The 12,426-nt window shown below is 39.0% G+C and overlaps 1 protein-coding gene across 3 annotated transcripts in view; it reads right to left on the minus strand.

Moving 5' to 3' along the window:
- The window catches only part of dnah6 (dynein, axonemal, heavy chain 6), a 408,231-nt gene that overhangs the window by 317,163 nt on the left and 78,642 nt on the right, over positions 1 to 12,426 (minus strand). For all 3 annotated transcript variants that reach the window (XM_072258211.1, XM_072258210.1, XM_072258212.1), the window contains 3 exons: positions 9,748 to 9,900; positions 4,274 to 4,525; positions 1,172 to 1,300 (listed from right to left, as the gene is read on the minus strand). In XM_072258211.1, coding sequence (XP_072114312.1) covers positions 1,172 to 1,300; positions 4,274 to 4,525; positions 9,748 to 9,900 — 534 coding nt within the window. The remainder of the gene's footprint in view (positions 1 to 1,171; positions 1,301 to 4,273; positions 4,526 to 9,747; positions 9,901 to 12,426) is intronic.

Below are 12,426 nucleotides of genomic sequence, written 5' to 3' on the forward strand. Positions count from 1 at the left end.
AAATTCACAAAAATATTGCCAGGGATGGGGTGTTTCAGATATCCAGAGAGACTAGATAAGCTGGGTTTATTTTTCCTTGAACAACTGATTCATTGAAAACTATTATGCACAGAACATCATTTAGTAAAAGCAAATTCCTACAAAAACATTCATGAAAATATTACATTCTGTTTCATGGTGAAAGCTACTGATCTCTAGTGGTCCTCCTGTTTGCAACACTCAATAAGCCTGTTATTTTTCACTTTATGAGAAAAGCATATATACCTAAACCAATATACATAGAATCCTGATCCCAGCATTGAATACAACATAGTAGCATCCTCCAATATAATAAAAATCCTTCCTGAGTATTAAATTATTCTTTTAAGTCTAAAAAATCAGAAGTTAAAACTATAATATACAAAGTTAATTGTCAGGATTAGAGTTTATTGAATCAATGCATGCTCATTTGTGTTTCATTCTTTGTATGAATGCAATTGTTCCCTAAAGCAACTAATCAAGATGCTTTTCATCACTTTAATATTGATCAGAAAGATCTGTAGAATAATTTGTTGACACAAGTCATTTTGTTTGTGTTAACTCAGTTGCTGTGTCAGTGGAAACAAAGCTCTCTTCAGTGCATTCTCTGAATAAACACCTCAGCCCTTCTCCTAATTACCTCAGCGTGCTTCTGCAACTTATTCTTTCATTATTAATTGGTATGTGCCTCAAATAATTCTCTAAAAGAATTATCAAAACTTCTACCTGTTGTGTACTAACTGTGTTTCAACTGTCTTCCCCTTGCTGATTCTATAATCAGAAGAACCTGCATTTTTCCATTCACAAAAGTAAACATTTCTTTATTTTAGACATCTCTATCAAGTTTGCAGAACCTTCTGTGATTCTATGGGAAAAGGTGCAAGAACAGAAAACACAAGGGACTATGATGATGGAAGCTGGAACAACATAAAATCAGCTCGAGGAACTCAACATTGCAGGACCTTCCTCTCCATTCTCCATCCTGATGCAAGGTTTCAATCCAAAACATCAACATTTTCTTTCCTCCTACTGATGCTGCTCAGCTCACTGAGTTATGTCAGTTGATAGTGTATTGCTCCACACTTTTCAACACTATTCTCTTCATGCTATAATGACTATCATGAAGTCACAGCATATAACTAAAACCAGTCACCTTAAAGTTCTTCTGATAGGATTTATACTCAAATGCACGTTTTTGAAGTTCATCCATGACTCTCTGATGTTCATCCAGAATGGTCTGCACGTTTTCTCTGTCAGAATTGATATCTAGAATCTGAGGATCCTATAACACATATGGCAAAGAAAATAGATTAATAGAATTAAAGGCACTATATAAAATTAATACAAGAAACTGCAGTTAATAAATAACTAAGATGATACATGGTATAATAATCTGAAGAGTTCTTCCTTAGTTTTGTTCTATTGATTTGTTATCCACAAAACAACTTCCAAATCCTAGAAGAGTGTTTATTCAGTTACTGGCAAATTCTGAAACAACTTCTGAATAAAGAGGAGGATATGTAAACAACATTTAAGAGAGATGTTACAGCTAAGACCAGGGTAAAACATTTTTTGAGGGATGATGCAGATGAGAACAAATGAGAAGTATTTTGCACTTATGCAATTCCTGTGCTTCACCAGCCATGAAGAAGAGGTTATTACGAAATAAATATCGCAGAAAAGATGCATTAATGGAAAGGTGCATGGCAGGCCCATGAATGTTTAACATGAGGGCCTGGTGCTGCAATATTTAATATTGCTTGAGATCCATTGTGTTGTACATTTGTGAACAGCCCTTTACATTCAGAAAGAAATTAATTTCATATATATCAACACAGGAGGAGGGGGAGATCACATGTTAATTCCAGGTCCACTCAGGATGAAAGGGAGGTATCTTAGAAGTGTGATGCTCAAGACTGAGCAGGAACGGGCGGGATGCAGGTGGTAGAGGAGGGAGTCAGGAGTGGGGTGGGGGGTCAACCACAAGATAAACAGTTAAGGACCAGTAATGATTATGGAGTGCCTGTGATATATTGGACTGGAGGCAGTGCTGGCAGTGTAGAAGTCAGAAAAGGATCAGCTGACAGGGTATCAGCCATTGGAGATCTGTAGGGGGAGCTAGCAATCTGTGATTGGTTCACATGTTAGCATTAAGAATTGGTAGAGTTTGGAGTCACTGACAGTTAGGCACATTTAGGGGCTTGATATCAGGGATTAAGATGGAGAGTGGCATTTGGCAGTCAGGATATGTTTACGATGAACAGGGATTTGAAATAAGTAAATAAATTTATACATTTGACAAGTGGTGTTTGGTGAATTGACAGAAACATTTCAGAAGTAATTAGTGACCTAGTTAGAAAGCTCCTTCTATGTAACACTGAGACTAGTCTCAAAAGGAACAATGTTTGCAATTGACCTGCAGCACTTTGCGGTGGCTCTGCTTGTACATTGACTGACTACCTTGCTACTTGAAAGTTTCAATGTTCATTAGTGCAAATAAAGTTCAGCAGGGGTTTCTATGAATTTAATGTCTTTCACTGCCAAAGGGTGAGCCTCTATTTTACTTCTCCCCATATTTAGGTAAAGGAGACATCTGTTTTTAGTAAATTATAACAAGCAAAGTAAGGTCTCATGACACATCTGGAAATACTGAATTGTGATCAACTGATGAAGCTTGTTGGGAAAATAAATGGTCCATTCGTCCCCCCCATCCATTCCCACCGATCTCCCTCCCAGCACTTATCCTTGTAAGCAGAACAAGTGCTACACCTGCACTTACACTTCCTCCCTCACCACCATTCAGGGCCCCAGACAGTCCTTCCAGGTGAGGTGACACTTCAGCTGTACGTTTGCTGGTGTGATATACTGTGTCCAGTGCTCCCGGTGTGGCCTTCTATATATTGGTGAGACCCAACGCAGATTGGGAGACAGCTTCGCTGAACACCTACGCTCTGTCCACCAGAGGAAGCAGGATCTCCCAGTGGCCACACATTTTAATTCCACGTCCCATTCCCATTCTGATATGTTAATCCATGGCCTCTTCTACTGTCGAGATGAAGCCACACTCAGGTTGAAAGAACAACACTTATATTCTGTCTGGGTAACCTCCAACCTGATGGCATGAACATTGATTTCTCTAACTTCCGTTAATGCCCCTCCTCCCCTTCTTACCCCATCCCTAATTTCTTTTACTCTCTCTTTCCCTCTCACAATAACTCCTTGCCTGTTCTCCATCTTCCTCTGGTGCTCCCCTCCCCCCTTTCTTTCTTCCGAGGCCTTCCATCCTATGATACTCCCCCTTCTCCAGCCTTGTATCCTTTTTGCCAATCAATTTCCCAGCTCTTAGCTTCATCTCTCCCCCTCCTGTCTCCTCCTATCATTTCGGGTCTCCTCCCCTTCCCTTCTCAAATCTCTTACTATCTCTTTTTTCCGTTAGTCCTGGTGAAGGGTCTCGACCCAAAATGTCGACTGTACTTCTTCCTGGCCTGCTGCGTTCCACCAGCATATTGTGTGTGTTGCTTGAATTTCCAGCATCTGCAGATTTTCTCATGTTTGGTTTAAAGCAAACTTGTTGGCAACTCATAAACAGGTCCCTTCTATCTCCCCAAAAATATTCAGACAGAAACAAATATGAATACAAATATCATCAACTGAGCCGGTACCCTAATAAACTTAGTACTGAGTTCAAGTAATGTAGCAATTATGCTATTGCACCTATAATCTGGAGCTCTGCACATGCTGATTCTTTATTAGAGTCTGAGCATCTGTGGTGGTCTAGGAATCAAAGCTATAATGGCTAAAAAAAGAATGTCCTTACCCTACACAAGGACAGTACCTGATGAAACCTCGGCCATATCAGCAATATCAATATCCAGAAAAAGAATAAAACTAAGACTTTCCCAAATTTATGTTGTTTTCTCCTTCACAGATTTATCCAATTCTCTTCTTAAAATTAGAGATAACCTATGTTAGAAGTTGGGGCTGCTCTCATTAAAGCAGAGAATTTCAATATAAATTTCCTATAAATAAATACAAATTATTTCAGTGGGTGAAGGAAACACAAGGGACTGCTGATGCTGGACTCAAGAGCAACACACATTTGCCAGTGGGTAAAGGGTTGAAAATAAAAGGATACATGGAGCACGGTTCAAGCATTGCCAGCGACTTTACAAAATATTTAATGAACTTAGAGGATTTGGAATACCACAGAGACATGGTTTGTAATTAGCAATTGTTAATCATGTTATTGACTTACCTGCACTTGTAGCCATACTTCTCTGACTTCATCGTTCAGCACTTCAATATCTTTATCCAAACAGTGACATAATTTGGATACATTACTTTCTCTTTCATTTATAGCTCTATCAATTACAGTACGAACTGAGGATATTGAAGGTTTCAGAGTTGCAAATACAGCAAGATCCTCAGGAGCTGTGCCAATCTTGTACTTTTCAATGAGTTGATACATCATGACAACAATACTTGATTCTTCTTCCAAGACTTCAATCTAAAAAAATATAAAATTATCACCAAGAGTTATGGATTGTTAAATCTATGGGCCAGTTCCATTTCCACTTTTTTTGAACATTAGAAAGTTTTTGACAAAAGCAGGCCATTTGTAATCTCCACCTCCCCTCCCCCTGCCAGTATATCCAGTTAAGATCATGTTGTGATATTTAAACTATCCCAAATCCACTTAATCAATCTTTCTGCTGCAGTTGACATTTTCAGCAAACATTAACAAAACCAAGTTGCTGTGGGGAATCGCAGCATGCAAATAAGCCAGTAAATTCCAAGCTCACAGATAGACCTGTGTCACAGGCTGAATTTGAAATATTTCAGAAAAATCCAAGAAATGAAAAATGATGTAGCAGTTAGATCTGTAGCAAATGCTGACACTGAAGATCCCTGTACTTTCTGTGTGTTTAACTTCCACCTGCCATGTGAAAACATTGGCCAGGTTCATACTGTTAACTTTGGATTAAAGATGACTGATGAGACAGTTTATTAAGGTGTATAAAATTACAAACAGTCAGAACAGATTTTACGTATAATACCTAGTATTAAGTAAAATCTTAGGGCTTTGAATTACATTAAAGGATTAGAGCAAAGTTGCTTTATTTAACAAATTGCAGGTAGATGGAACTTACTGCCTGAAATAATGGTAGAGGAAGAGACCTTCAATATAAGAGAATTTCTATTATGGTTAAAGTAGTTGTGATGGGCTCTAAATTCTTTCTTCACCATAAATTTCAATAATTCTACTTTTATTATACTATAAACATGCCAAATACAATGATCTGTCTATGTAGAATGAAGTTAATACTAATGACATTGCTGCAATTTCTTACCACCTGGAAATATCAAAATTCTGCCTTGCATGCTCAGCTCCAGATAAAATCATAGTGTGACAGAGATATACAGCACGGAAACAGGTTGTTCATCCCAACCAGTTCCTGCTGACCAAGATATCCCATCCAAGCTAGTCCCATTTCCCAATATTTAGCCCATAACTTTCTAAACCTTTCCATTCCATGAACCTGTCCAATTAAAAGTTATCATTGTACCTGCCTCAGACACTTTCTCTGAAGCTCATTCCATATTGGCATCACACTTCGTGTAAGTTACTCCACAAGTTCCAATTAAATCACTGCCCCCCCCCCACATTGAACCTATGCCCTCTAGTTTATGATACTCCAACCCTGAGAAAAAGTGTAATCCACTATATCTACAAATGTTTGTAAATGATTTTATACACCCCTATAAGATCACTTCTTAGTCTATACTCCTAGGAATAAAATCCTAGACTGTCAACCTCTCTCTGTAATTCACAGTGCCCTTCGTCCTGACAACATATTTATAAATCTATTCTGCACTCTTTCCAGTTTAATAACATCTTTCCTATAGCAGAGCAACCAAAATTGCTCCATGTGTGGCCTCATCAGTGACCTGCACAACAGTGCCATATCCTCATGCCATGTCTTATGAAGGCAAGCTTCACAAGTGATTCCACATTAAGTGAACCATGAACTTGTACTCCAAGGTCCCTCTATTCTACACAATCACAAGGCCTCTGCCATTCACTGTGACTGGATTTGACTTTCTGAAATGCAATACTTCACACTAATCCAAATTAACTCTATTTGAGATTCTTGTTAAACTTGTTTGCTTCCACCATCAAAACAGGTAGCCAGTTCTAGATAACCATCTCCTTTTAGGTAAAAACTTTTTTTTATCAATCATATCTATTCTTATTCCTAAAGCTTTATTTCTATACTGATAACGGATTCATCTGCTAAAGGAAATACAGTCAGCCCTCCTTATCCGTGAGGGACTGGTTCTGGGACGCCTCACGGATACCAAAAAAAACGCGGATGCTCAAGTCCCTTATCCAACCTGTCTCCATGCGGCGGACCTTAGGACCCAGCAGAACCCTGGACCTGATTTAACCTGTCTCAGTGCGGTGGACATTAGGACCCAGCAGCAGAGCTCTGAATCCGCAGTTTTTCTGTTCACAAAAATAATCACGATCACCATTGAAAATAGAATGGAAATAATAAAGCGATCAGAAAGAGGTGAAACGCCATCGGTCATTTGAAATGCGTTAGGCTACAGTCGGTCAACGATTGGAACAATTTTAAAGGATAAATTGAGAAAGGCCCTGCCCCGATGAAAGCTACAATTATTACTGAGCAACGCAGTGGTTTAATTATTGGGTTTTTGATCCTCCACATCAACCCACCACAGATGGAGAGCGCGCTCGGTAGTGCTGTGGCGCTGAAACATATGTTTCTTAAGTATTTTATATGCATAGAAAGGTAAAATATATACTACATACTAAGACAAATGTTTGACTAACTAACTGACGCTAAATAATACTGGATGTACCTTTTCCGACTTAATAAGAGAACTTCTGTTTCTTTTTCGATCCTGATCCACGATAACCTATGCACATCCTCCCGTATACTTTAGATCATCTCTAGATTACTTATAATACCTAATACAATGTAAATGCTATGTAAAATAGTTGTTATACTGCATTGTTTAGGGAATAATGCCAAGAAAAAAAAGTCTGTACATGCTTGAACAGCAAGTACTGGAAGAGCACTTCTGGGTTTTCTCAATTCACGGTTGGTTGAATTCGCGCATGCGGATCTCGCAGATAAAGAGGGCCGACTGTACTGTATCTATTCTTTGCTTACATAGAATGAGATGTGATTCAGAGCACAGAAAGATGCTGTTTAGCCAACTAGTCCACACTAGTGTTTGTGCTGTCTCAAGCATCCTGTGTCTCAGCATCTGTGTTCATCAGTATCACACTCTGTTCTCTTCTCCCTCACATATTTATCCAGCCCGCACTTAAATGTATCTACACTATGGAGGCAAGTTTCACATTCTCACTACTCCTTACTCTTTGATAAAGACAATTCATCTGAGTTCCCCATTGTGGCCAACCTTTTACATTCCATGCGTCAATTTTTTCACTCACAAGTCCAGATGCACCATACAACTCTTGTACCCCGATTTGATTCTTGTAAAAATATGTTAATATAGAACTCGTGCATGAAAAAATTGACGCATGGAATGTAAAAGGTTGGCCACCCCTGACCTATGCTGATTGCCTCTAGATAAGTTCTTCTGTACAAGTGGAAACATTTTCTCTGCATCCATTCTAACAGAAATTTTAACCATTTTAAAGACCTCTTTGAGGTTAAACCTCAGCTTTCTTAAGGCAAGAAAGACCCAGTCTGCTTAGCATAGACTTTTATACAAATTTACATCTCAGCTTTTCCTGCTCTGCAAGAGATGGGTTCAATCTTGCTACTCATCTCTCACAACTAAATTAACTAGGCCTTATGAGTCTTTTTCAATGCCCTTACATCACTTTGTATGCAGTTCTAAAACATGAAAACTCTACATTTATTGTCTACACTTCGTCCAATAAAGGAAAGTTGCCATATGATTTTTATTGCCTTGTATGTTTGATTGCTGTTTTTGGAAGTCAGTGGGCATCACCACTAATCCATTTTTATAGAGTCATAGCTCCACAGCACAGATACAGTCCCTGCAGCTCAACCACTCCATGCTGACAAATGTTTCTCCTTTCACCTTAAACCTCCAGCCTCTAGTTTTACATTCCTTTATGCTGGGGAGAAAAAAAAACATTGACCATTCACCTTATCTATTCTCCTCATGATTTTATATACCTCTATATAGTCACCCCTCAGCTTCCTTGGCTCCAGGGAAAGAAATGTCCCAATCTATTTAATTTCTCCTCATAGCTTAGGCTCTTCAGTCCTGTTAAAATCCTCATGAATCTGCCTCTTTTTAAGCTTAACAATATCTTTCCTATAACTAGACAGCCAGAACTGCACACAATACTCCATTAGTTCTCACAAACGACTTATACAGTTGAAATGTGATATCCTAACATCTGTACTTGGGACTCTAATGGATGAAGGCCTTCTTCGCCAACCTGTCTACCTGTGTCTCCACTTTCAGGAAAAAATGTAACTGTACCTCTACGTCTTTCTGTCCTGCAATACTCTCCAGGGAATTATTATTCACAGTCTAAGTCATGGTTTAACTTACCAAAGACAACAATTTGCACTTTTCCAAGTTAAATTAGACTGCCGATCTTTGGCCCACTTCCCTAGCTGATCTAGATCCTATTGTAGTGTTTGATAATCCTCTTCACAGTCCACTACATCATCAATTTTGGGGTCATCTATAAATTTACTCACTAGAGCAACTATATACTTGTCCAAATTCTTAATGCTGGTGACAAGCAATAGTACACCCAGCACTGATCCCTTCAACACACCACTGATCACAGGCATCCAATATGAAATAAAATATCTATTATCACCCACTAACACCTTCTACCAAGGCACACACGTAAAAGTTGCTGGTGAACACAGCAGGCCAGGTAACATTTCTAGGAAGAGGTACAGTCGACATTTCGGGCTGAGACCCTTCGTCAGGACTAACTGAAAGAAGAGCTAGTAAGAGATTTGAAAGTGGGAGGGGGAGATCCAAAATGATAGGAGAAGACAGGAGGGGGAGGGATGGAGCCAAGAGCTGGACAGTTGATTGGCAAAAGACAAATGAGAGGATCATGGGACGGGAGGCCTAGGGAGAAAGAAAGGGGGAGGGGTAAAACCCAGAGGATGGCCAAGGAGTATAGTGAGAGGGACAAAGGGAGAAAAAGGAGAGGGTGTGTTTTCTCCTGACAAAGGGTCTCGGCCCGAAACGTCGACTGTACCTCTTCCTAGAGATGCTGCCTGGCCTGCTGCATTCACCAGCAACTTTTATGTGTGTTGCTTGAGTATTCACAAATGTATATATTTGCAAAATCACAAAACTGAAAATGCAACTATTAAATTAGATATGTATGTTCAGCACAATAGTTCATTTAAAGAAGCAAGTTCAAAATGCATTCTTTCCACATCAGGTGGGTGATCATTTTCTTTCTCCACAAATTGCACTGAATAGGAAAACAGTTCTTCAAAAACAAACTCAGTATTGACGTACAAAGTGAATCATACCCACTATCTTTAATTTATGCAGAATATGCCTTTTTAGTGTTGCTAACAAATTTGGAATGGTAAAATCCCAAGCCCTACTTCATTCTGTTGTTGCAAAAAACAATAAACTAAAACCTTCCTCTTCATGGTGATAACTATGACTGTTATTTTAAAGTATTTATTATAATATATTTCCACATACCCTCTCTTGCATCTCATCAAGGAATAGCAAACTGTTTACATACTCCATAGTAGCAGTTGGAACAATTTCAAGTTTAAATTCAGCATCTTGCAGTTCACGAATAATAGCATCTGTTTTCTGCTTGGCAATAACTGGAAGTATATCATTAATAGCCTAATCAGAAAAAAAATCAAATAAAAATATTAGCAGGAGTATTACAATTCCTCTTGACTTTGTTTTAAGTTTTGTGCTGTTCGCCCATTACAAGTAATCACGATTATTTAAGACACTTCACAAATAAGTGTTAAACTTTCCAGTTAAATGTTAACCGTTAATTTTGTTTAGAAATAGCATTGTATTTATCTCTTATTCCAGTACCAGATCTGAACTAGTACACAATAAAAACATCCCAATTGTTTGAGAATTTTAAAAGTTACAAGGAAGCTGAATTCTTCAATTGTGACCACATAATATAATTTTTTTAATTTACAAATTACTGATTTTTTTCAATGTGTACTAACTCAAAATGGCATAGGGTTATACCAAAGAACAGAATGCAAGTTATACTAATTAATAAAAATTTTATTAATCATTGTAATTATTATACATTTCCTGCCATTCTTTTCAAAAGTTTTATGATCACTATGTAATAGAAAAGCACTGTAAAGTTGCTATTCTTTAAATACATGTATCAATAGAGTTGCAACATGGCTACAATTGACAAGACTATGTAACTAATGTGATGGACATTTACATTGACAGTTTCCATTATAAAGGTAGATATGGCAATATATGGCAATGGAAACAGAATCATGCATTGTATAGTTATCCCACGTGCAATAATCTTTCCTTAACCGAAGACCTTCATATTTGCTTAATCACAAGAGAATTAAGATTGTTTTAATTTTCACTTTATAAATGTATCTACCAATTAAATAAATTATGCTAAGTGACATTGTGTTAATGTTAAACTCTATATAGACATTTTATAAATAGATTATTTGCTAAAGGTAACATTGATGCAGGTACTATCTGAAATATATAAGATCAACTACAATCCTCAGGGATTCCATGTGACTGATATAAACTAGAGAACTAGACTATTCTTTGTGTGATATTAGCTATTATCGATAAGTCCATTTTGCTTATAATCACATGAGATGAGCTAGTACAAAATATCGAGGAGCATCTGAGGTATTAAATTAAAGTGAACAAAGATTAAAGCTCACGGAAGAACATCACAATAAAAACTTAAAGTCAGCAGTTCAAATGTGAGATCTCCTTCTCACTTCACATCTTGGCTTTGTTAGCTGAAAGTATTATTTCATCTAATCTCTCAAAAACTTAAAAACTCTACATATATAATTCCTGGCACAGAAATGACCCCAGTCTTACAACATACACAAAATGCTGGAAGAACTCAGCCAGCAAGGCAGCATCAATGGAAAAATGTAGAGTCAACGTTTCGGGCTGAAACCCTTCATCAGGACTGGAGAAAAAAAGCTGAACAGTAGATTTTAAAGGTGAGGGGAGGGGAGAGGGAAACACCAGGTGAGAAGTGAAACCTGGAGGGGGAGGGGGAGAGTTGGGAAGTTGATTGGTGAAAGAGACAGAAGGCCATGGAAGAAAGAAGAGGGGAAGGAGCATCAAAGGGAGGCAATGGACAGACAAGGGGATAAGGTGAGGGAGAGTAAAGAGGACGGGAAATGATGAAGGAGGTGGGCATGGGAGGCTTTACTGAAAGTTTGAGTAATTGATATTCATGCCATCAGGTTGGAGGCTACCCAAATGGAATATAAGGTGTTGTTCCTCCAACCTAAGTGTGGACTCATCATGACAGTGGAGGAGGCCATGGATAGACATAGAATGGGAAAGGGAAGTGGTATTAAAGTGGGTGGCCACTAGGAGATCCCGCTTTTTCTGGCAGACAAAGCGTAGGTGCTCAGCGATGCAGTCACCCAATCTAAAGCGGGTCTCACCTATATACAGGAGGCCATAACAGGAGCACCGAACACAGTATATGACCCCAACAGACTCACAGGTGAAGTGTCGCCTCACCTGGAAGGACTGTTTAGGGTCCTGAATAGTAATGAGGGAGGAGGTGTAGAATAAGTGGCAGGAGGGAGATCAGTGGGGAGGGATGAATGGACAAAGGAGTCATGTAGGGAGCGATCCCTGTGGAAAACAGTGAGTGAGGCGGGAGGGAAAGACATGTTTGGTGGTGGGATCCCATTGGAGATGGCAGAAGTTTTGGAAAATTATGTGCTGGACGCAGAGGCCATTGGGGTGGTAGGTGAGAACAAGAGGAACCCTATCCCTGGTAGGGTGGCAGGAGGATGGGGCAAGAGCAGATGTGCATGAAATAGAAGAGATGAAGTTGAGGTCAGTGTTGATGGTGGAGGAGGGAAGCTCCTTTCTTTGAAAAAAGGAGACATCGCCTTTGTTCTAGAGTGAAAAGCCTCATTCTAAAAGAAAAGGGAATGGCGTTTTTATAAGTAGCAGGGTGGGATGAGGTATAGTCCAGGTAGCTGTGACAGTCCATGGAATAAGTGCTACATCTCCTCTCTCACTACCATTCAGGACCCAAAACAGTCCTTCCAGTGTAGCCTCCTGTATATCAGTGAGACCCATCATCGGGGAGACCCATCATAGATTGGGAAACCACTTCGCCGAGCATCTACTCTCTGTCCACCAGAAAAA

The sequence above is a fragment of the Mobula birostris genome, chromosome 5 (genome assembly GCF_030028105.1).
Source record: "Mobula birostris isolate sMobBir1 chromosome 5, sMobBir1.hap1, whole genome shotgun sequence".
NCBI classification, from domain to species: domain Eukaryota; kingdom Metazoa; phylum Chordata; class Chondrichthyes; order Myliobatiformes; family Myliobatidae; genus Mobula; species Mobula birostris.